The 26,586-nt window shown below is 43.4% G+C and overlaps 1 protein-coding gene across 1 annotated transcript in view; it reads right to left on the bottom strand.

The window, feature by feature from the left end:
- Window positions 1–5,177: 5,177 nt before the first annotated feature.
- LOC147087224 (Fc receptor-like protein 5) overlaps window positions 5,178–26,586 on the bottom strand; it is a 45,275-nt gene continuing 23,866 nt past the window's right edge. Inside the window, exons 3-5 of the mRNA XM_085978211.1 lie at window positions 10,687–10,980; window positions 8,617–8,910; window positions 5,178–5,992 (exon numbers count right to left, since the gene is read on the bottom strand). Of these exons, the coding sequence (XP_085834337.1) occupies window positions 5,946–5,992; window positions 8,617–8,910; window positions 10,687–10,980 (635 nt within the window). The 3' untranslated portion in view covers window positions 5,178–5,945. The remainder of the gene's footprint in view (window positions 5,993–8,616; window positions 8,911–10,686; window positions 10,981–26,586) is intronic.

Genomic DNA, 26,586 nt, shown 5'->3' with positions numbered 1-26,586 from the left:
TTGCCTATTCACCGTCAACCCTTTAAGTAACATTCCCCAATCCATCCTAGCAAACTCTTGCCTCATACCATCGTAGTTTCCTGTTTTTTAATTCAGTACCCTTGTCTCTGAGTCAACTACTTCACTCTCCATTTTACCGAAGAATTTTATCATATTATGATCGCTCCTCCACAAGGGGCCTCACACAACAAGATTACTAATTAATCCTTTCTCATTAAATAATACCCAGTCTGAGATGATCTGATCTCTAGTTGGTTCCTCGAATATTGTTCCAGGAAACCATCCCGTATAAACTCTAGGAGTTCCTCCTCCACGGTATTGTTACTAATTTGGTTAGCCCAATCTACATTTAGAATAAAGTCACCCATAATAACTGCTGTGCCCTTATTGAACGCATCTCTAATTCCCGGTGTAATTCCATCGCCAACCTCCGCATTACTCTTTGGGGGTTTGTAGTCAACTCCCACTATCGTTTCCTGCCCTTGGCATTTCTCAGCTCTGCACCTACAGATTCAACATCATCAGAGCTAATAAACTTCCTTACTATTGTGTTAGTCTGATCTTTAACCAGCACTGCTACCCCACCTCATTTTCATTTTTTCCTGTCCTTCCTGAATATTGAATACCTCTGGATGTCGAATTCCCAGTCATCGTCACACTGGAGCCATGTCTCCGTAATCCCAATTATATCTTATTCCTTTACTTCTATTTGCACAGCTAATTCATCCACCTTATTATGAAAGCTCCTCACATTAAGAGACAAAGCCTTCAGGCTTGATTTTTCATCACTCTTCGTACTTTTAGAATTCTTATTTACTATGGCCCGGTTTGAATTATAGCCTTGATTTCTCTGCCTTGCACTTTTGCTTTTCTCCTTTCTGTCTTTTGCTTCTATCATTGCTTCCCTTTCCTCTGTCTCCCTGCACAGGCTCCCAACCCCTGCCATTTTAGTTAAACCCTCCCCAACAGCACTAGCAAACACTCCCCCTAGGACTTCAGTAATGGAACCAAGCAGGCTACCTAGTATCTGGTACTGTGTAATATGATAGCATTAATTAATGACCTCATACAAAAGGATCCTCTAGGAAAGAGTGATCATAACATGATTGAGTTTCAAATTCAGTTGGAGGGTGAGAAAGTTGTATCTCAAACCAGTGTCCTGCTCTTAAACAAAGGTGATGTCAATGGCATGAGGGCATAGCTGGCTATAGTGGATTGGAAAAAAACAAATTAAAAGGAAAGGCAGTTGAAATGTTGTGGCAGATATTTAAGGAAATATTTTACAACTCTCAACAAAAATATTCTCCAGTGAGAAAGAAATACTTTAAGAGAAAGCAGCACTATTCGTGGCTATCTAAGGAAGTAAAGGATGGTATCAAATTGAAAACAAATGCAAACAAGATTGGTGGGAGGCAAGAGGATTCCGATTATCTTTAAACCAGCATTGGATTATTCAAAAAATAATAAAGTGAGAGAATATGAATTACCAGAGTAAGCCAGGAAGAAATATTAAGTCAGATTGTAAGAGCCTCTACAGCTACATAATCAGGAAAATAGTAGCTAAAGTAAATATTGCTCCCTTAGAGGATGAGAATAGGGAATTAATAATGGGGAACGGGGAAATGGCAGAGACTCTGAACAAATATTTAGAATGTGTTTTCACGGTAGAAAACATTAACATTAACCCACTAATGTATAATCAAGGGACAACAGGGAGGGGGGAACTAAAGACTATTACTATCACTAAGGAAAATGTATTTGGTACAATAATGGACTAAACGACGAAAAGTCCCCTGGACCAAATTGGCTGCATTCCGGTGTCTTTAAATAAGTGGCTGCAGTGATAGTGGATGTATTGGTTGCAATCTACCAAAATGCACTGTACTCTGGAGAGGTCGCAGCGGATTGGAAAACATCAAATATAACACACCTATTTATGAAAGGGGGGAGTCAGAAAGCAAGAAACTATAAACCAGTTAGCCTTACATCTGTCGCTGGGAAAATGCTGGTGTCCTTTATTAAGGAAGCAGTGGTAGAGCATTTGGAAAATCATAATGCAGTCAAGCAGAGGCAGCATGTTTATATGAAAGGGAAATCATGTTTACCAAATTTGCTGGAGTTCTTTCAGGATGTACCGAGTTGGGTGGATAAGGGTGAGCCAGTGGATGTGGTGTATTTGGATTTCCAGAAGGAATTCGATTAGGTGCTACATAAAAGGTTACAGCATATGATAAGAGCACACAGAGTAGCGGGTAATAAATTAGCATGGAAGATAATTGTCTAACTAACTAAAAGCAGAGAGTCGGGATAAATGGGTCATTTTCCAGTTGGCAAACGGTAACGAGTGGGGTGCCACAAAACTCGATTCTGGGGCCTCAACTACTTACAATCTACATTAATGACTTGAACGAAGGGACCGTGTGTCATTTAGCCAAGTTTGCGGAAGATGCAACAATAGGTGAGAAAGCAAGTTGTGCAGAGGTCTAAACGAAGCTGCAAAGGGATACAGAGAGGCTAAATGAATGCGCAAACATATGACAGTTGGAGTATAATGTGGGAAAGTGCGAGGGAATCCACTTTGGCAGGAAAAATAAAGTGTCTTGATATCACATCCTTTATAATTGACTCTAGCATTTTCCATACTACTGATGTTAGGCTAACCAGCCTGTAGTTTCCGGTTTCCACTCTCCCTCCTTTTTTAAGTAGTGGTATTACATTTGTCACCCTACAATCTACAGGAACTATTGCATAACCTATAGAATTTTGGAAGATGACAACCAATGCATCCACTATTCCATTCTCCCGGTGTCTCCTTCAAACTTGCTCTGACGATGCCACCTTCCCTACTAGTGCTTCTGATTTGTAATTCGTTTACCTCAGCCGAGGATTCCCCTCTACCATGGTTGACATGGCCCACTGCTGTGTTCATTCCAGTTCCCGCACTTCTGCTTTCATTCCATCCCAACCCTCCCAGAACGACAGTAGGTTTCGCCTTGTCCTCAACTTTCATCCCACCAGCCTGCACCTTCGATGGATCATCCTCCAGGATTTACGAAATCACCAGCGTGATCTCATCCACCAAACACATCTTCCTCTCACCTCTGCTTTGTGCATTCCAAAGGCACTGCTCCCTCGTCGACACCCTGGTCCACAGCTCCCCCCCCGACAACACCCCTCCCCCTTCGCCCAGCACCTTCCCGTGCAAGGGCAAGAGATGCAACAACTGCCCTTTTACCTCCTCCCTTCCCACTGTCGAGAGCCCCAAACACTACTTCCAGCTGAAACAACGATTTACTTGTATGCCTTGCAAATTAGTATATTGTATTCGTATTCACGATGTGGTCTTCTCCACATTGGGGATACAAAACGCAGATTGTGTGACTGCTTTGTGGAACTCCCCCATTCAGTCCGTGAGGGTGACCTGAGCTCCCGGTCACCTGTCACTATAATTCTCCACTTCACTCCCACTCTGAAATCTCCATCCTCGGCCTCTTACACTGTTGCAGTGAAGCTTAACGTAAGCTCGAGGAACATTGCCTCCTCTTCGATTAATCACATTACAACCGTCTGGACTCAACATCGACTTCACCAATTTCAGATCATAACCTCTGCCTGTATCAATTGGTTTCTTTCCCTCACATGGCAGCTGTCTTTAATTCAGCAATTGGCTTTTACATTTCATCTAGAACCATCTTTAAAACACAACAGTAAAATATTTTACAGGCACCTCAATAAGTAAGAGAATTGGGATGGGAATAGTGCCATTAACGGGTAGATAGGATAATACCACAGGTAACGATAGAGAGATGCCAGAAACATTAAATAATTATTTTGCTTCAGTATTTACCAGGGAGATAGAACAGCTGGGCATCTCATTTGTGATGAGATTAGTAACGAGATAAGTGCATTTAAAATAAAAAGGATTTATTAACTAAACTAATCAAACTCAAAGAGAATAAAACCCCTGATCTGGATGGATTGCGTCCACACATTTTAGTAGAATCTAGCGAAGCGATAGCAGAGGTATTACAACAAACATTTAATAATTCGTTTAAAAAAGTGTTGTGCCAGAGATTTGGCGGATAGTGAATGTAATACCTATAGTTAAGAAGGGGCATAGAACATGTGCAGGGAATTATAGACCAGTCAGCTTAACATCGATAGTAGAAAAAAATGGAGCACTTACTAAAGGATAAAATAGAAGAACATCCCGAAACAGAAGACATAGAAATGATTAGTCAGCATGGATTTCAAAAGGGAAAGTCTTGCTTGACCATCATCATTGAATTTTTTGAAGAGTTAACAGAAAGTGTCGACAATGATAATGCAGTAGGTTTAATTTTCCTAGATTTTCAAAAGGCCATCCATAAGGTAACCCATAATAGACTGATATACAATATCAGATAATGTGCAGTCAGGGAACAAGTAGCAGAATGGATAGTTAGCTGGCTTCAAGACAGAAAGCATTGAGTGGGAGTAAAGTGTAGCTTATCACAGTGGCAGAAGTGTGTAGTGGTTTTCCACAAGGATCAGAGCTGGGACAACTGTTGTTCTCAATTTATATTTTCGAATTAGATTTGAAATCAAAAACACAATTTTTAAATTTGTGGATGACACCAAATTGGTTGGGGTATAGTCAATCCTGAGGAGGACTACAACAAATTACAGGCTGACATGAATAAACTTGCAGAATGGGCATATAATTGGCAAATGAACATAAACACATATAAATGTGATGTATGACGTTTTGGTAGGAAGAACAGGGAAGTCAAATATTAATTGGATGGTGCGAGTCTAGTTTGGGTAGAAGAGCAAAGTGATCTCGTAGTACAACTACACAATTCACTAAAAGTTGCGACACAGGTTAGCAAAGCCATCAACAAGCAAACCAAGAATTAGGGTTTATTTCTAGAGGTTTAGAGTTGAAAAGTAGGGAAGTTTTGCTAAACCTGAATCGAAACGTGGATAGACCACACTAACTGCGCTCAGTTCTGGTCGCCATATTTTAAAATAATATAGAGGAACTGGAGATGGTGCAGAGGATATTTCCAAGGCTGATGCCAGAAATGCGAGGGTATACATATCAGGAAAGGATGAACAGGCTGGGTCTCTTTTCTCTTGAAAAGAGGAGGTGGTGGGGTGACCTGAAAGAGGTCTTTAAAATTATGAAAGGTTTTGATAGATTCGATAAAGAGAGAATGTTTATAATTGTGGGGAAGTTCATAAATAGAGGCCATTAATATAAGATAGTCACCAAGAAATGCAATAGCGAATTCATAAGAAACGTCTTTACCCAGAGAATGGTGAGGATGTGGAACTCGTTATCACAGGGATTGGTTGAAGGGAAAAGTATCGATGAATTTAAGGGGAGGCGAGTTTAGCATATGAGGGAAAAGGGAAGAGAGGTTTATGGTGATAGATTTTGATGAGGTAAACCGGGAGGAATCTCGAGTGGAGCATTAACGTTGGCATGGACTGGTTGGGCTGAATGGCCTGTTTCTGTGTCGTATATCCGACTTAGTCCTATGTAATCCTATGTAAAGTAAATCTCCTCTCAACCATCACTGCTCTCAGCTGAACAACTCCAACTTCTCTGCTGAATCCACGTAACTGATATCATTCACCCTTTGAATCATTCTCGTAAATCTTTTATGCACCCTCTCTACTGCCTTCACATCGTTTCTATACTGTGGTGCCAAGAATTAGACATAATCGCTTTGAGGCCGAACCAGTGTTTTGTAAAGATTCATCATAACTTCCTTGCTTTTGTACTCTATGCTTCTATTTATGAAGTTCAGGATCCTGTATGATTTTTTAACCGCTTTCTCTACCTACCCTGGCACCTTCAACGATCTGTCGACATATAACCCCAGATGTCTATGTTCATGCACTCATTTTGAATTTTACCATTTATTGCCTCTCCTCATTCTTCTTGCCAAAATGTATCACCTCGCACTCTTCTGCATTAATATATTTGCTGCTGTTAGCGAATCTGTGGTAAAGTAAATGAAAAGAACAACAGAAATGGATTGCTGCATTTTCTTGTGCCGTCAAATGTTGGTAACTCAATTACCATTGTGACGTGAAAAATTGAAAGGTCCGTATCAGAGGTTGAGATTCTATAAAAGTGGAACTGATGGTTTCAAACAGAAGTGGGACATAAAATAAACCAGCTGGGGATCCAGTTCAATAACGTGGGCTCATCGATGCAATGTCCCTCTTTGATACCAAGAGAAGGGTTGGATTGAAATTCACATTTCTACTAACTTTGTGGAGCCATAACCTGATTAACCAGAGTGAACAACTCCCATGAAACGTGGGGATGTGCATTTCATATGAAGGAATTCATTTTTGCTGGAATTTAGGACGTGGGCGTCGTTGGCAAGGCCGACATTTACTGCCCAACCCCAGTTGCCCTTGAGATGATTGTCAGCCCACTTCTTGAATCCACTTGTGTTCCCACAATGCTGTTTGGTACGGACTTTCAGGCCTTTGAGCGAGCGACACAGAAGGAACGCCAGATACAGTTCCCAGTCAGGATGGTGTCTGACTTGGATGTGGAACTGGGAGATGATGCTGTTCCCATGCAGCTGCTGCCATCGTCCTTTCTGATGATGGAGGTCGTGGGTGTGCGGAGTGCCGTCAAAATGCAACCCATTGAGTGATATGGAATGCTACAATGAGCTTAAGTTAAATATTTCACATATCAGGATGATTTCGTAAATCTCATTCTGCAGTTCCGGTTTTCTGACTGAGAATCTGTAATCTGACATGGCCAACCAATCTGGCGGTTTCTCGTGAATTGACCATACATTCAGTGGAATAAAAAAATATCAGGATGATGACATTTGGCATTAAACATTTCGCTGTGGTAGGCCCAGAGATTTAGGGAGTAAAATTCGAAATCAGGGACTTTGATTGTGTAATTATAATAGCCAGCCTGCAGTTCCCCTGTCAGAATGGCTTGTCTTCACATCGCTAATTATCGGGTCTCTCAGCTCCATCACACAGCATTCCCTCAGTACTCAGTCACAGGGGCAATTGTAAACTAGCACGATATTACAATCCATTCAAGTCAATACAGGTTATAATTGGGCGGAGAATAAAACGGGAGGCCGATCACTCTCCGCCTCTTTCCCGCCTGGAGAATGTGGTTACAGTTACTCTCCAAGTTTGGCCACGGGCTGCGCTGTCATGATTCTTTGGCCGGGTTGAATTAACAAAATTCTGACACAATGAGGTAATCATTAGTCCTGTACAGTAGCCTAAAACAAGCGATAGCCCATCATCAGCCCGTTTTACACATCACCGGACTTTCGTTCCCATTGCCTACAATGGAATCTGAATTCATGGGGTGTGAAACGGGAGGCTGATTTGCTTTCGCTCGTTTTGCGCTTCCGCCCGTGACGATTTTCATCCCATTATCTCCTGTAACGCCCCTTGCCGCTAATAGATTCATAGGGTCTGAATGCAGGGTCAGTGTTACAGGGATCCTGTCAAGATTTGAGCAATAAAAACAAAACGTAACCCTACTATTTAAGAAAGGAGGGCGAGAGAAAATGGTGAACTACAGACCAGTTGACCTGACATCAGTATTCGAGAAAAAGTTAGAATCTATTATTAAGGACTTAGTAAAAGGGCACTTCGAAAATAATAATAGGATTGGCAGAGTCAACATGGATTTATGAAATGGTAAACGTGTTTGCCAAATTTGTTGGAGGTTTTTGAGGTTGTAACTAGCAGAATAGATAAGGGGGAACCAGTGGATATGGTGTTTTTGGATTTGCAGAAGGCATTGTATAAGTTGCCACACAATAGGTTATTAAACAAAATTAATGCTCATTCGATTGGTGGTAATATACTAGCATTTATAGAGGATCAGTTAACGGACAAAAAGCAGAGAGTAGGAATAAACGGGTCATTTGCGGATTGGCAGGCTGTAACTGGTGGGATACCGCAAGATCAGTGCTTGGGCCTCAGCTATTCACAATCTATAGCAATGATTTGGATGAGGGGACCGAATTTATTATATCTATGTTTTCTGATGATACATAGCTGGGTTGGAACATAAGTTGCGAGCAGGATGCAATGAGGCTTCAAGGGGATACAGACAGGCTATGTAATTGGGCAAGAACACGGCAATTTGAACATAATGTGGAGAAATGTGAGGCTACCTCCAAGGTGCGCAGTCTCAGATTAAGGGGTCGGCCATTTAGGAATGAGATGAGGAGAAATTTCTCCTCTGTGAGGGTCAAGAATCTTTGTAAATCATTACCCCAGAGGGTTGTGAAGGCTCAGTCGTTTAGTATATTCAAGACAGGTAGATATGTTTTTGAATATTTAATGAATCAAGGGATATGGGGATATTGCAGGAAAGTACAGATGATGTAGAACATTAGCAATGGTCTTACTGAATGGCGGAGCAGACTTGAAGGTCCAAATAGCCTACTCCTGCTCCTATTTCTTAAGTTCTTATATTCGTAAAACCAATTCTGTTATATTCCTCTCTCCTAATATTAAACCATTAATTCTGTTACAGTGATTAAAGCAGAAATTAATAAACATATCACGAGTGATGATAAAACATATCAAAAATCTCTGCTCCCTGTCACTCACCTGCTACAATAACCATCACGTACGCGCTTCGTAGGGAGTCTAACTGCCTTCCATAGACGGAGGTCCTGTATTGGCACTGGTACCACCCTGCTTGGTCTGTACTGGTAACCGGGATTGTTCCAATGTTGTTCTTTGTGACAAATTGTTCGGATTGCAGATATTGATCATCTTTGTAAAAGTAGAAGTTATTATCACGACTATCTCCATTCACGTTGCAGGTAATGGTGATCGTCTCTCCTACTACATATGCCCCAGTCGGTTGATCAAGCGATATCAGTGGTATTGTTAGTGGACCTGTGGTAAAATAAATAGAAAGTACAATGTGAAATGGATCTGCGGATTTTCATGTGCAGTGCAAGGTTGGGAACTCACTGATGAATGTGTGGTGTTGAAGCGCAGTTTCATATCAGATACAGAGATTCCACAAAAGGGGAGTTCGGAATTTGATTACACAGAAGGAAAGACTTGCATTTCTATAGTGCCTTTCATGACCTTGTGACGTCCCAAAGCAAGTTACAGCCAATTTAGTACTTTTGAACTGTAGCCACTGTTGTAACGTAGGATATTGAATGGCGGAGCAAAATAACCTAAATAAGCTCCAGTTCTCTGTACAAAGCCCGGATTTAAGCCAGAGATTTTACTCTGGGATACAAGCGGAACACGTAAAAGGTTGCTTTTAAATGCCCAGTGCATCTAATTTAGCCCAGATGAAGATGCCATCAGAAAGATTTAAAGGCTCCATTATACTCACACTGCGAGTGCTACCAGTTCAAGTATGAAACCTCCGCCAACCTCAGTGAGGCTGAGACCGTCACACATTTCAAATAACTGAATTGTTTTGGTGGGCCCGATATTATTGTTATCGTTACCACTGGAATAGTCGCTGGCATATCCAGCAACTACTGTCCATCCCTAGCTTCCCATTCAGAATGTGACGGGTGGCCTTCTAATTGAATCGCAGCAAGTCCGGTGAGGTCAAAGTGTAAAACAAAATAGTGAGTACTAAGATTCGGATCTAGCGACGATGAAGGAACAGCAGGATCGTGTGTGATGTGGAGTTGATTTTGAGGTGTTGGTGCACCCATGCGCCTGCTACCCCTGTCGTTCTAGGAGGGAGAGGTCGTGGGTGTGGGAGGTGCTGCTCAAGAAGTCTTCATGAGTTGCTGCAGTGCATCTTGTAGATGGTATGCATTGCAGCCACATTGCGCTGGTGGTGGTTGGAGTAAATGTTTAAGGTGGTGGCTGGCGTGCCAATCCAGCAGGCTGCTTTGTCCTGGTTGGTGTCAAGGTTCCTGAGTTCGAGCTACACTCATCCAGGCAAGTGGAGAGTATTCCATCACATTCCTGACTTGTGCATGCAGATGTTGAAATGCCTTTTCGGAGTCAGGAGGTGAGTTATTCGCCGCAGAATTTCTCACCTCAGATCTGCTCTAGCAGCCGTAGTGTTTATATGGAGGGAAATTTGCAATTGATGTTTTTGTTTGTGAATTTGTTGGTGATGGTTTCCCCATGTGCATGCTGCCCTGGTCCTCCTGGGTGGAGAAGATCACCTGTTTGTGAGTTGCTGCCGAAATGCAATGCAGAGACTGATCTGGAACCTCACAATGTAATTAGATTAAAATACAGGACCATTTTGCAAGTCTCGGCACGCAGATTCTGTTCCCTGACAGCGTAACCTGTAATGTTTCAATGCCAGTCAGTCTGGAGAGGTTTCTGAGGTGACGTTACATTCAGTGGACGTAAATCCCTGGCGCCGTGCTGTCATTGTTCCATTAAACTTTGATAGTTCGAACATGTAGAGGATAATTTTTCTTAGGTGGTTCCTTGAAACAAGTGGTCACGATTCGATTTTACACAAATAAATAAATGGAAATCATTATCAGGCGAGGCATAAAACGGGTGGACAAATCCTGTCTACAGTTGAGCAATAAGATCAAATCCCATTAGGTTATCTTCTTCTCTCCTAATATTAAACCATTCATATTGTTCCAATGATTAAAGCATGATTGTATAAAGAATTTCAGGAGCTTGAAAAAAACCTACTAAAAACCTCTGCTCCCTGTCACTCACCTGTTACAGTGACCGTCACAGACTCGCTGAGGTGAGATTCTAACCACCTTCCATGAACGAAGATATCATATCGGCACTGGTACCGCCCTCCTTGGTCTTTATTGGTAACCGGGAATGTTCCAATATTGTCCTTTGTGACAATTTGATCGGAGTACAGCCGTTGATTATATTTGTAAAAGTAAATGGTTTTATAGCGATAATCTCCAGTCACAGTGCAGGTAATGGTGACTGTCGCTCGTACTACATAAAGCCCAGTCGGTTGGTCAACAGATATCACTGGCGCTGTTAGCGGATCTGTGGTAAAATACATAGAAATAGCCTTTAGAATTGGGTCTGCGGACTTTCATGTGCAGTGCCAGGTTGGGAACTCAATGTTGATTGTGCAGTGTTAAAGTGCAGTTTCACATTGCTTACAGAGATTCCACAAAAGGTGAGTTCGGGATTTGATTACAAGGAAACAAAGAAAGACTTGCATTTCTGTAGCACCTTTCATGAACGCGGGACGTCCAAAATCACTTTGCAGACAATTTATTACTTTTGCAGTGTAGTCACTGTTGCAATGTAGGAAATCAAACGGCGGTGCCAAAGAACCTAAATCAGCTCGAGTTTGCTGTCAAAAGTCTGGTTTAAGGCTGAACATTTTACTCTGGGATACGAGCAGAACAAAGAAGTTTGCTTTGAAAAGCCCAGTGCTGCTAATTTAGCCCAGGTGATGCTGCGATCTGAGAGAGTGAAAGTCACCATTGTACCCGCACCGTGACTGGAAACAATGCAATTATGAATCCTCCACCAAGGGAAGGGCATTAGAAACCAATCTCAGCGAGGCTGTGACGGTCACACATTTCAAATAATTGACAAGTTTTGGTGGGCCCGCAATATTGTTATCATTACCGCTGTGACAGTCACTGGCATGGCCAGCAACTGCTGACCATCATTAGTTTTCCCTTCAGAAGGTCGGTGGCCTTCTAATTGAACACATTCAGGATGGTGTGGAACTTGGAGGGAACTTTGAGGTGATGGTGTTCCCATGTGCCTGCTGCCCATAATTCGAAAAAAAGGAGTGAACAACCTGCTAAACTCCTTGGATTCACATTTGAAACTGTGGGCCCACCAAAAGCTTTCAAAGAGATTTCCAATTAGTCTCAACCGCTGCCCTTTTCCCAGAGCCATACAGCTATTCCGTTTTTAGGTATTCATTCAATTCTATTTGGAGGGTAATATTCAATCTGTTTCCACCACCAATTCAGGCAGTTCATTCCAGATCATAAAAACTCGCTTTGGAAAACAATTCCCTTTTTATCCATCCTGGTTCTTTTGTCAATTAATTTAAATCTTTGTCCTTTGGTTGCAGTTTATTTTTATTCATTCTATCGATACGCGTCATAATTTGGAACAACTCTATTGATACTCCACTTATTATTTTCTGCTCCAAGCGTATAACCCCACCTTATCTAGTCTGTCCACATCAAACTACCCGGGGTTATAAGGCACAGAGCTACGTGATGGCTAGCAGAGAGAGAAATACAAAGAGAGGGAGAGAGATTGAGACAGAGATAGACAGGAACAGCGTGGGAGAGGAAGAGAGAGAGATCACGACAAATCAAAGATAGCATCCAGAGAGAGGAAAGAACAATTAACAGGTTAAATGGATTCGCAAAAGAAGTGGAAAAGAGCACACGATAGAAAGAGAGGACGACAGAAAGATGAATAACAGGATTGGGAGAGAAACAGAGAGAGAAGGACTGCGAGAATCATTGAGCAATGGAACGATGGGGAATCAGCGAGACTGGATAAGGGAGATAAAGGGAGAGCGAGGGCTGAAGGCCGTACAAGTCTAAGCTCCGGACCGTACTATCTGACAGGGTCGTGGTAACAGGTTCCAGAGGAACTCTCGAAAGGCAATTGGACATGTACTTGAAGATGACTAATTTGCAGGATTAAGCGAAAAGCTGAGGAATGGGACTAAAATGGGCCACTCTTTCCAAAAGCCGGGACAGGCAGGCCGGGCCAAATTGCCTCCGTCTGTGCTGTAAATCTTCATGATTCCATGATTGTATGATCAACCGAAATATAAAAGGGATTTATATTACTGATCTACATTTGCATTGGTGTCTCTCTGGGTAAAGAGTTTCTCTTTAATTCCCTATTAGCATCATTAGTGACGAGCTTCTATTTATGGAACTTATTTCTGGTCTCCCCCACATGTGGACTGATCATTTCTGCGTCTGCCCTGGCAAAACTTTTCATAAACTTAAAGACCTACATCAGATCCCCGTCTCCAGTCCTCCCTTTTCTAGAGAAAGGAGCGCAAACCTGTTCCATCTTTCCTGATAGATATAGCCTTCATTTCTGGTATCCTCCTTGTCAATATGCATTGCACCTTCTTCAGTGCTTCGATATCCATTTTATAAAATGGAGGCCAGGACTCTGCACAGTGCTCCAAGTGCAGTAAAACCCTCGACTATAAATTGCACCTTCTCCAGTGCTTCGATATCCACTTGATAATATGGAGACCAGAACTCGGCAAAGTGCTCCAAGTGTAGTAAAACCCTGGACTATACATTGCACCTTTTCCAGTGCTTCGATATCTATTTTATACAATGGGGACCAGGACTCTGCACCGTGCTCCAAGTTTAGTGTAACTCAGGTCTATACATTGCACCTTCTCCAGTGCTTCGATATCCATGTGATAATATGGAGACCAGGACTCTGCACAATGTTCCAAGTGTAGTTAAACCCTGGTCTATACATTGCACCTTCTCCAGTGCTTCGATATCCATTTTATAAAATGGAGACCAGGACTCTGCAGAATGCTCCAAGTGTAGTAATACCCTGGTCTATACAAGGTTAACTTATAGACATAGAACATAGAAAAATAGGAGCAGGAGTAGGCCGTTCGGTAGTTCGAGCCTGCACCGCCATTCAATATGATCATGGCTGATCCTCTAACTCAATACCATATTCCCGCGCTCTCCCCATACCCCTTGATGCCTTTTGCGTCTAGAAATCTATCTATCTCCTTCTTCAAAACAATCAGTTACTTGGCCGCCACAGCCTTCTGAGGTAGAGAATTACACAGGTTCACTACCCTGTGAGTGACGAAATTTCTCCTCATCACAGTCCTACATGTACTACCCCGTATCCTGAGACTGTGAACCCTCGTTATATACCCCCAGCCAAGGGAAGTATCCTCTTTGTATCGAGTCGGCCTAGTCCTGTCACAATTTTATACGTTTCAATGAGATCCCCTCTCATTCTTCTAAACTCTAGAGAATAGAGGCCTAGTCGACCCAATCGCTCCTCATACGACAGCCCTGCCATCCCATGAATCAGTCTGGTGAACCTTCGCTGCACTCCCTCTATGGCAAGTATATCCTTTCTTAGGTAACGATACCTGAACTGCATACAGTACTCCTGGTGTGGTCTCACCAAGGCCCTGTACAGTTGTAGTAAGACAGCTTTTTTCCTGTATTCAAATAAGAACATAAGAACATAAGTAGGACAAGGAGTAGGCCATATGGCCCCTCGGGCCTGCTCCGCCATTCATTAGTATCATGGCTGATCCGAACCTAGACTCAGGTCCACTTCCCTACCCGCTCCCATAACCCTTACTTCCCTTATAAGCTAGGAAACTGTCTATGTCCGTTTTAAATGTATTTAATGTTGCAGCTTCCACAGAATTGCTACCCTTTGAGTGAAGAAGTTTCTCCTCATCTCAGTTTTGAAACGGCAGCCCCTTATTCTAAGATTATGACCCCTAGTTCTAGTCTCACCCATCAGTGGAAACATCCTCCCGGCATTCACCCGATCAAGCCCCCTCACAATCTTATATGTTTAGATAAGATCGACACTCATTCTTCTGAGTCCCAATGAGTAGAGGCCCAACCTACTCAACCTGTGCTCATAAGTGAACCCCCTCATCTCCGGAATCAACCGAGTGAACCTTCTCTGAACTGACTCGGAGCAAATATATATTTTCTTAATTATGGAAACCAAAACTGTACGCAGTATTCCAGGTGTGGCCTCAGCAAGACTTCCCTGCTTTTATACTCCATTCCCCTTGCAATAAAACCCAAGATTCCATTGGCCTTCCTGATCACCTGCTTTACCTGCATAACAACCTTCTGTGTTTCATGCACCAGGACCCCAGATCCCTTTGTACTGCAGCACTTTGCAGTTTCTTTCCACTTAGATAATAATTTGCTCTTTGATTTTTCTGCCAAAGTGCATAACCTCACACTTTCCAACATTATATTCCATCTGCCAAATTTCTGCCCACTCACTTAGCCTGTCTATGTCCATTTGCAAGGTTTTTTATGTCCCCCTCACTCACTGCTTTCCCTCCCAAATCATCTTGCAATGAAGGCCAACATACCATTTGCCTTCCTAACTGATTGCAGCACCTGCATGTTTGCTTTCAGTGACTGGTGTACAAGGACAGCCAGTTCCTTTTGTACATCAGTATTTCCCAAATTTTCAACATTTATGTAATACTCTACATTTCTGTTTTTCGAACCGAAGTGGATAATTTCACATTTATGCACGTTATACTACCATGTATTTGCCCACTCACTGAACTTGTCTAAATCGCCTTGAATCCTCTCTGCCTTCTCCTCATAACTCACAAATCCCACCAAATTCGTGTCGTCAGCAAACAAGGAAATATTACATATTTCCCTCATCCAAATCATTGATATATATTGTGAATAGCTGGCGCCCAGGCACTGCTCCCTATGGCACCCTGAAAAGATCAATTTCTTCCTACCCTCAGTCTCCTGTCTGTTAAACAATTTTCTCTCCCTGCCGGTATATTACTCCCAATCCCATGTGTTTTATTTTTGCACACTGAACTCTTGTGTGGAACTTTATCAAAGGCATTCTGAAAATCCAAATACTCCATGTTAACAGTTTCTCCCTTATATATCTGCCAGTTACATCCTCAAACATTCCAGTAGGTTTGTCAAACACGGTTTTCTTTTCAAAGTAAGGCTTTTGACAAAGACTCGCATGGGAGACTGGTCAAGAAGGTTAGAGCTCATGGGATCCAGGCCAATTTGGCACATTGGATCAAAATTGTCTTAGTGGCAGAAGGCAGAGGGTGATGATCGCAGGTTCTTTTTATGACTGGAAGCCTGTGTACAGTGGTGTACTGCAGGGGTCAGTGCTTGTTCCGTTGCTCCTTGTAGTATACATCAATAATTTATGTGAGAAGTCACACAACACCAGGTTATAGTCCAATAGCTTTATTTGAAATCACAAGCTTTCAGAGCGCTGCTCCTTCGTCAGCTGAAGTGGAGAGATGCATATAGGCACAGCATATATAGTCAGAGAGCACTGCCAGATGATTACAGGTAATCCTTCTAAGTGCCCTTTATCTCACCTCGGCAGAGAGATAATCACAGCAATCAAAGGTGTGAATCGAGTCCCAACAGGTCAGTGAGGAAAACATTACATCAAAGAACAATGAGGTGGGGTCATAAGGGGTCAAATGTTGCAGATGCTGGGGTCTGTATGAAAAACAATAAACAAGCAAAAAACAATTTTTTGCCTGAAATCACAGCAGGTCTGGCCGCAGCTGTGTAGAGAGAACAAGCCAACGACGACTCGAGTCTGGATGACTATACGTCAGGTGGGGTTAGATGTAGCGTGACATGAACCCAAGATCCCGGTTGAGGCCATCCAAATGAGTGCGGAACTTGGCTATCAGTTTCTTTCGACGATTTTGCGTTGTCGTGTGTCTCGAAGGCCGCCTTGGAGAATGCTTACCCGAAGATCAGAGGCTGAATGTCCTTGACTGCTGAAGTGTTCCCCGACTGGGAGGGAACACTCCTGCTTGGCGATTGTTGTGTGTTGTCCGTTCATCCGTTGTCGCAGTGTCTGCATGTTCTCACTGATATACCATGCTCCGGGGAATCCTTTCCTGCAACGTATGAGGCAGACAACTTTGGCCGAGTCACATGAGCATGTACCATGTACCTGGTGGGTGGTGTCCTCATGAGTGATGATGGTAGCTGTGTTGATGATCTGGCATGTCTTGCAGAGTTTGCCGTGGCAGGGTTGTGTGATGTCGTGGTCGCTGTTCTCCTGTAAACTGGGTAATTTGCTGCGAACGATGGTCTGTTTGAGGTTAGGCGGCTGTTTCAAGGTGAGTACTGGAGGCGTGGGGATGCCCTTAGCGAGGTGTTCGTCGTCATCGATGACATGCTGAAGGCTGCGAAGAACATGGCATAGTTTCTCTGCTCCGGGGAAGTACTGGACGACGAAGGGTACACTGTTCGTTGTGTCCCTTGTTTGTATTCTGAGGAGGTCTATGCGATTTCTGCTGTGGCCCGTCGGAACTGTCGATCGAAGAGTCGAGCGTCATATCCCGTTCTTACGAGGGCGTCTTTCAGCGTCTGTAGGTGTCCATCGCGTTCCTCCTCCTTTGAGCAGATCCTGTGTATTCACAAGGCTTGTCTATAGGGGATGGCATCTCTAACGTGGTTAGGGTGGAAGCTGGAGAAGTGGAGCATCATGAGATTGTCCGTTTCAGGAAAGGATGCCCCAGATCATGGTACATCAGCGAGGCCATGCAGAAACTGCGACAACGGATGAGCGGATACCGCACAACAATCGCCAGGCAGGAGTGTTCCCTCCCAGTCGGGGAACACTCAGCTCCGAACTTCGGGTAAGCATTCTCCAAAGCGGCCTTCAAGACACACGACAACGCTCTACACATTTGCGGCCGGGCCTGCTGTGATTTCCAGCAAAAAATTGTTTTTTGCTTGTTTTTTGTTTTTCATACAGACCCCAGCATCTGCAACATTTGACCCCTTATGACCCCACCTCTTTGTTCTTTGATGTAATGTTTTCCTGACTGATCTGTTTGGACACCATTCACACCTTCGATTGCTGTGATTATCTCTCTGCCGAGGTGTGATAAAGGGCAGTTAGAAGGTTTACCTGTAACCATCTGGCAGTGCACTCTGACTCTATATTCTGTGCTTATATGCATCTCTCCACTTCACCCGATGAAGGAGAAGTGCTCCGAAAGCTTGTGATTTCAAAAAAAGCTGTTGGACTATAACATGATGTTTTCTGATTTCTCACATTTGTCCACAAAAGTCCAACACTGGCATCTCCACAATATCAATAATTTAGATATGAATGTAGGATGTATGATCAGGAAGTTTGCAGATGACACGGAAATTAGTGGAGTGGAAGACAGCAAGAGGGAAGCCTCATGCTACTGGACGATAGAGACGGGTGGAAAATTGAATGTAACCCTGAAAATTCTGAGGTGATGCATTTTGTGAGGACTAACAATGCAAGGGATTATACAATGAATGGTAGGATCGTAGTTAGGACAGAAGATCTGAAGGACCTTGGTGTGCATGTACATAGATCCCTGAAGGCAGCAGGGCAGGTAGATAACGTGGTTCAAACGCATATGGGACACTTGCCTTCCTTAGCCGAGGCATAGAATATAAAAGCAGGGAGGTTATGATGGAGCTGTACAAAACGCTAGTTAAGCCACACTATAGGAAGGATTTGATTGCATTGGAGAGGGCGCAGAGGAGATTCACCAGGATGTTACCTGGGCTGGAGCGTTTCAGCTATGAAGAGAGACTGGATAGGCTAGGGTTGTTTTCTTTATAGCAGAGAAGAATGAGTGGGGACCTGATTAAGGTGTACAAAATTATATGGGGCACAGATATGGTAGATAGAAAGGAACTTTTCCCCTTAGTAGAGGGGTCAATATCCAGGGTGATAGTTTCAATGTAAGAGGCTGGGGGTTTAGAGGGGATTTGAGGAAAAACTTTTTTACCCAGAGGGTGGTTGGAATCTGGACCTCACGCCTGAAAGTGTGGAAGAGGCAGGAACCCTCACAACATTCAAGAAGCATTTAGATGAGCACTTGAAACGCCATAGCATACAAGGCTACGGATCAAGTGCTGGGAAGTGGGATTAGAACAGATAGGGCTTGATGGCCGGCGTGGACACGATGGGTCGATGGGCCTCCTTCTGTGCTGTATAACTGTATGAATCCCTGATTATTTTGCTCATTTATATCACAATCCCCCTGCCTGATGTTTATGTCTACATTGTCCTTCTCCATAGTAAACACAGACGCAAAATATTCATTTTAATCCTCACCTACATCTTCTGGCTCTACACACAGATTGCCACTCTGGTCCCTAATGGGCCCTATTCTTTCCCTGGTTATCCTCTTGCATTTAATATACTTATATATAGCACTTGAAAATAGTGACAGGATCGGACAAAGTCAGCATGGATTTACAAAAGTTAAATCATGATTGACTAAACTACTGGAATTTTGAAGGATTTAACTGGTAGAATAGATAAGGGAGAATGAGTGTATGTGGTGTATTTGGACTTTCAGAAGGCTTTCGATAAGATCCCGCACAAGAGTTTAGCGTGTAACTTTAAAGAACATGGGATTGGGGGCAAGTTACTGAATTGGATAGAGAACTGGTTGGCAGATAGGATGCAAAGAGTTGGAATAAACAGTTATTTTTCCGAGTGGTAGGCAGTGACTAGTGGGGATCGGTGCTAGGACCCCAGCTAATCACAATATATATGAATGATCTAGACGATGGAACTAGTTGTAATGGGGTAGAAATTCGAGTCAGGGGCTTGCCGCGCGTGCAAGCCCCCGATCTACACTTACACGACGCGCTGGCCGTTGAGCATCAGCGACGCCTGGAATTCCTGTTTTAAAATGTTGACTCCCGGGCAGCGTCTGACGTCACGCCGCCCAGGAGTGCAGCCAGCGCGAAGCCTGGAGCACGCAGTGCGAGTGAGACACGCCCCTTGAGGTCTCATTTTAAAAGGACACGCCCCCAATGTTTCTCACAAGCTGCAAAGCATTTTTACATGTAGAGCAGCATTTTAAATAGGTTTTTGGTATTTTTAAGAAGCTTTTGATAACTTTTATAAACGTTGACTTTTTTTGAAGAATCTGAAGTAGTTTTAAACAGAATTAAAGCCTTTTAAAAGCCGTGAAAGCATTTTTTTCATTCCATTTATTTAATTAGCAACGTCGTCGTCGTACGTGTCTTCACACTGTTCCCTTTGGGGAAATGTATGAAGTGGTGGAAGGATTTCTGGCCGTGATTAACGCTCCTTCTGTGATCATAACCATCTTTGCGCCAGCCATTAGGGTGGTTAGACATATGGCGGGAGGGTTTTACGGGCTCCCACAACCTATATGAAGGGGGGGGGCCTCCCACACCTACGGACGCAAATATCCCAATTGATGTCTACCCAGAATTTAGTGCCGGAGCTCCGACTCCACTTGCCGGGACTGTCTGGAGCGGGGTTAGAAACCCTATGCCGTGTGGCCCAGTGGCGGGGATGCTACCACTAAGCCAAAGGCCCACTCACATTAGCAACGTGAAATGGCTGGAATGAGCACAATTCACGGCATTAAAATAACTCACAATTGAACTGATGATGACCTCAGCAATCTCCTCAACGCGGTGGAGGCGCAGCGCCTGCTCATCATTGGTAATGAGAAGTCCAAGGCGCCGCAAAAAGGACAGATGATAGCTTGGTCTTTCAAGTGGCAGCATAGGGCTCCAGTCACGGGGAGGGATAAGGCGCAGGAAACGTATGGGTGTCACCTTTTGCACGGAGTGGGCCTTTTGCGTAGCGGTAAGCATCCCCGCTGCTGGGCCAGAAGGAATAGGGTTGCGAGCCCCGCTCCAGACAGTCCCGGCAAGTGGAGTCGGAGCTCCAACTATAAATTCTGGGTGGACATCCAGTGGGATACTTGCGTATGCGGGTGTGGGTGCCCCCCCCCTCAGATGGGTTGTGGGAGCGCGTAAAACCCTCACGCCATAGGACTAACCACCCTAATGGCTGGTATGAAGATGGTTATGGTCACGGAAAGAGTGTTAACATGGCCAGAAATCCTTCCACCACTTCATACAGATCCCGAAAGGGAACAGTGTGAGGATACGTACGATGATAACCTCTTGCGCAATGCACCTCCTTGGACCCACAGTCGCAGATGCGAGGGGGCAAATCGTGCAATTGTTAAATTTTTCATTTTATTGACTTGTAAAATGTTGGCCCAGTAATTCCGTTCCAAATGCGTGAGTACGATTGTGGTGCTCACGCATCTGGCAGGAGGAAATGCCGGTTTTCAGCATGCACAGCGCATGCGGGGAAAACCGGCATTTCCTGTCCTCTGAATGAAGGGGTTCAGAGGCAGAACGCATGCAACTGCACAGGCAGCGCGTGCGCAGTAAAATTCGCGGGTTTCATTCATGCTTTCATTGAGGTTAAGTCCTTACAACCTACACATGAAAAAAGCATGAGTACAGTTGATCCAGAGGCTACGGAGGAAGATATATTTTATCGTGGAGCTTCTGAAAGGCAATATTTTTGTTTGGGAAAGGGAGGAAAGTTATTTTAAGAAATGCTGAGCTAAGTTTTAAAGTTTATTTTTTTTTTAAACGGGTTTTCAGTACTTTAGGTAGAAGGAGCAATTGTGGCTATGTGAATTGAATTTGCTGTGTTTATTAAATGTGAAAATGACGCCAACATTTTTAAGAAAGAAACTTTTCATCAGTAATATATTCTTTTAAGTAATTATGTATGTATGTCTGTATATATTCCTTTGTGTATATGTATGTATATATTCCTTTACTTGTGTATGAATGTATGTTTTTAATTATGACTTTCAGAGAAAGTAACTTATTGGAATATCATAATTAAATACATACCTTCATACACATTAGTAAAGGAATATATACATATATGTAAAGGAATATATACAGACATACATACATAATTGCTTAAAAGAATATATTACTGATGAACCGTTTCTTTCTTAAAAATGTTGGAAATGTTACATTACTCATTTTAGAACAGTCATTTTCACATTTAATAAACACAGCGAATTCAATTCACACAGCCACAATTGCTCCTTCTACCTACAGTACTGAAAACGCGATTAAAAAAAGGAATTAAACATTAAAACTTATCTCATAATTTCTTAAAATAACTTTCCTCCCTTTCCCAAACAAAAATATTGCCTTTCAGAAGCTCCACGATAAAATATATCTTCCTCCGGAGCCTCTGGAGCAACTTTACACATGCTTTTTTCATGTGTAAGTTGTAAGGACTGAACCTCACTGAATCCATGAATGAAATCGACGAATTTCACTGCGCACGCGCTGCCTGTGCAGTTGCATGCGCTGTGCCTCTGAACCCCTTCGTTCAGAGGACAGGAAACGCCAGTTTTCTCTGCATGCGCTGTGCATGCTGAAAACCGGCATTTCCGCCGGCCAGACGCGTGAGTACCCCGACCGTAGGCACGCGTTTGGAACGGAATTACTGGGCCAATACCTCCAAGTTTGCAGACATCATAAAGCTGGTTGGGCGTGTGTGCTGTGTGGTGGATGCCGAGACAGTCCAGTATGATTTGGAGAGGTCGGATTATTCGGAAGATGCATGGCAGATGCAGTATAATGTGGATAAATGCGAGATTATTCACTCTCATGGCAAAAACAGGAAGGAAGGCAGATTATTATCTGAACGGCAATAGATTGGGAGCAAGGGAAGTGCAACGCAACATGGGTGTCCTTGTTCACCGGTCGCTGAAGATAAGCATGCAGGTGCAACAGGTGGATAAGAAGGCAAATGGTATTTTGGCCTTCATAGCGAGAGGATTCGAGTACAGGAACAAGGATGTCTTTCCACAGTTGTACAGGGCCTTGGTGAGACCACACCTTGAGTATTGTGTGCAGTTTTGGTCGCCTTATCTGAGGAAGGAGGTTCTTGCCATGGAGGGCGTGCAGCGAAGCCTCACCAGACTGATACCTGGGATGGCAGGGATGACGTATGAGGAGAGATTGGGTCGATTGGGCTTATACTCGCTGGAGTTTAGAAGAATGAAAGGGGATCTCATTGAAACTTATAACATTCTAACAGGACTGGATAGACTAGATGCAGGATGGATGTTCCTGATGGCGGAGGAGTCCAGAACCAGGGGCCACAGTCTAAAGATAAGGGGTAAGCCATTTAGGACAGAGATGAGGAGGATTTTCTTCACCCAGAGAGTGGTGAACCTCTGGAGTTCTCTATTATAGAAGGCTGTTGAGGCCAATTCATTAAATATATTCAAGAAGGAGTTAGATATATTTCTTAAGGCTAAAGGGATCAAGGGATATGGGGAGAAAGCAGTGACAGGATACTGAATTTGGATGATCAGCCATGATCTCATTAAATGGCGGAGCAGGCTCGAGAGGCCGAATTGCCTACTCCTGCTACTATCTTCTATGTTTCTATTTTTCTATTATACAACTTGAGATTTTGCTTTATTTTGCCCGCCAGTGTTTTTTCATGCCCCTCATCGCTCTCCTAATCGCATATATAAGTGCCCACCTGCACTTTCTCTATTCATCTTGGACTCCCAATGTTTTCATTCCTATGTATCTGCCAGAAGCCTGCCTTTTTTTCCTAATCCATTCTTGTATGTCCCTTGACATCCAGTGTGCGATGGGTTTGTTGGTCCCACCGTTGACCTGTACGAGAACATGATGCCGTTGTACTTTCTCTATTTCCTTTCTGAAAGACTCACACTACTCTGATGTGCATTTCCCTACAATTAGCTGGTCCCAGTCCACTTTGGTCAGATCCTGTCTTATCATATTATAATTGGCCTTCCCCCAAACTGGACACTTTATTTCCGGTCCATCTTTGTCATTTTCCATGTCTTCCTTAAATATCACCGAATTATGGTCGCTGTCACCGCAGTGAATGCTCTCCTACTGACACTACTAACACTTGCCCGGATACATTCCCTAGAATTAGCTCAAGTACCGACCCCCCTCTTTCAGAACTTTCTACATGATGGCTCAAAAAGTTATCCTGGATGCACTGTAAGTATTCTGCCCCCTCTATGCCTTTCACACTCTGACTATCTCAGGTGATATTGGTGAAGTTGAATTCCTCTACTATTATTACGCTATTGTTTCTACACTTCTCTGAGATTTGCCAACATATCAGTTCCTCTATCTCCCCCTGACTGTTTGGCGGCCTGTTGTACACTCCCAGTAAAGTGCTTGGCCCCTTTTTGTTTTTAAGTTCTACCCATATGACCTCGTTAGAGGAACCTGCTAAGATAACCTCCCTCCTTACAGCAGTAATTGACTCCTTGATTAATAATGCGACAACCCCTCCTCTTTTACACTTCCCCCTTCTCGCCTAAAAATTCTATACCTCGGAATATTGAGCTGCCAGTCCGCAAACATATCTCTGTTATTGCAACAATATCTGACTCCCATGTTTTTATCACCAACATCAATTCATCTGCCTTACTCGCAAGACCCCTTGCATTAAAAAAATGCCATCCAGCGTTGCCATACTCCCATGTGCTGTTACATATTTGCTCTGTCTTCCAGGCTGATTGTTTTTTCTGATATATGTAGGTGTGCATCACCCGCTACTATAGCTCCACTCCTTATCCCAGCCCCCTGCCAAGTTAGTTTGAACCCCCGCCCCCCAACAGTAGTAGCAAACTTCACCACAAATATTTTGGTCCCGTTCCGGTTCAGGTGCAACTCGTCTGATTCGTACAGGCCCCATCTTCCCCAGGAGCAGACCTAATGATCCAGGAAACTGAAGTCCTCCCTCCTGCACCAACTCTTCAACCACGCATTCATCTGCTCTATCGTGCTATTTGTATATTCACTAGCATGTGGCACCGGGAGTTATACAGAGATTACAACCTTTGAGGTCCTGCTTTTTAATCTGCTACCTAGCTCACTACATTGCTGTTGCAGGACCACATCCCTCTTTCTACCCATGTCGTTGGTACCAATTTGAACCACGACCTCTGAAGGTTCGCTCTCCCCCTTCAGAATGCCCTGCAGCCGTTCAGTGACATCCTTGATCCTAGCGCCAGTGAGGCAACATAGCAACCTGGAGTCACTTCTGCGGCCACAGAAACGTCTATCTGTTCCCCTTACGATAGAATCCCCTATCACTATTGCTCTCTCACTCTTTTTCCTTCCCTCCTGTGCAGCTGTGCAACTCGTAGTGCCACGGACTTGGATCTTGCTGCATTCCCCTGAGAAACCATCTCCCCGATCAGTATCCTAAACTGAAAATCTGTTGGAGAGGGAGATGGACCCAGGGGACTTCTGCACTACCATCCTAGCTCTTTCACTCTGTCTGGCGGTCACCCATTTCCTGTTTGCCTGTGCACTGTTTAACTGCGGTGTGACGACCTCGTTAAACGTGCTATGCACGAAGATCTCAGCTTCACAGATGCTCCACAGTGACTCCAGCCGCAGCTCCAGCTCCGAAGTGTGGAATTCGAGTAGCTGTAGTAATAGATACTTCCTGCACATGTGTTCACACTACACACCGAAAATGTCCCTGACTTCCCATATAGCACAGGAGGAGCACTCCACATTGCCGAGCTGCCATGCCATGTCCTACCCTTAATATACTCCCTTTTCTTCCTTTAAATTAAAGAATATTAAATACACAGGGACCTTACTTCCCTTTAAACATTACTTACTCTGAACTAGAGACTTTACTTTTACTTTAACGACTGGACTGTAGAAATAGTCACCAGGTCCTATTAACAATCAGCTCCTTCCCTGATTGTCCCGTTGCTTTTTCGCTTTCGCAGGTTGTTGTTTGATTGCTCCCGCTCTCGGACACTTTCCTTGGTGCAAAGTAAGAACCAATTCCCAACTCGCAGCATCTGTTTAAACCTCACTTAACTTTCAGTCCCATTAAATTCTCCACCACTATTTTTTTAATAATACTAATTTACTTTAATTCCTCCTTCTCACTAGATCCTTGGGTCCCTTGAATTTTCGGGAAGTTATTGCTGTCCTCTTCTGTGAAGACAGAACCAAAGGATTTGTTTAATTGCCATGCCATTTCCTTGTTCCCCATTATAAATTCTCCCGCTTCTGACTGTAAGGGACATACATTTGTTTTCATTAATCGTTTTCTTTTTATATACTTGTAGATGCTTTTACAATACGCTTTTATGGTTCTTGCAAGTTTACTCTTATACTGTATTTTTCCCCTCTTAATCAATCTCTTGATCATTTTTTGCTGAACTCTCAGCTGCTCCCAATCCTCTGGCTTGCTACTTTTACTGGCAAATTTTTGTGACTCCTCCTTGGATCTAATACTATCCGTAATATATCTTGTTAGCCGTGTTTTGGCTGCTTTTCCTTTTCTGTTTTTGCGCCAGAAAGGAATGTATAACTGTTGAAATTCATGCATTCGTTCCTTAAATTTTTGTCTTTTCCTATCCACCTTCATGTCTTTTAATGAAGCTCCCTATTTTATCTTCCCTGCTTTCCAATTCTCGGCCTCTAGAAGTGAATGCCAGGGTATTCTTTGCTTTCCTAGAATCATAGCATCACCGAAATTTCTGGCACAAAATGAGGCCATTCGAGCCATCGTGTCTGAGTCTACCGATAAAGTGCCATCCAGCCTTATCCCATTTCCCAGCTCTTGGTCCATAGCCTTGTAGATTATGGAACTTAAATGCATAGCCAAGCACATTTTAAATGTGATGAGGGATTCTCCCTCTAGCACCCTTTCAGCCAGTGAGTTCCAGAGCCCAACTACCCTCTGGGTGTAAAAAAGCTCTCCTCAACTCCATTCTAATCCTTTTACAATTTACTTTAAATCTATGCCTCCTCCTTATTGTCCTCTATGCTAGGCGATGCAGGTGCTTCCTGTCCACTCAATCTAGGCCCCTCATCATTTTAAACATCTTATTCAAGTCTCTCCTCAGACTTCTCTGTTCCATAGAAAACAACGCGAGCAAACCCACCTTAGTTATGGCCTTATTAACCTGCGTCTCAACTAGAAGTGATTTGTGTGCCTGTACCCCCAGTTTCCTCTTCTCCT

Source organism: Somniosus microcephalus, unplaced genomic scaffold, assembly GCF_052327205.1.
Source record: "Somniosus microcephalus isolate GS21.2 unplaced genomic scaffold, FLI_Smic_1.0 unresolved_chr6, whole genome shotgun sequence".
In the NCBI taxonomy this organism is placed as follows: domain Eukaryota; kingdom Metazoa; phylum Chordata; class Chondrichthyes; order Squaliformes; family Somniosidae; genus Somniosus; species Somniosus microcephalus.
This window is presented reverse-complemented; position numbering and strand designations above follow the sequence as displayed.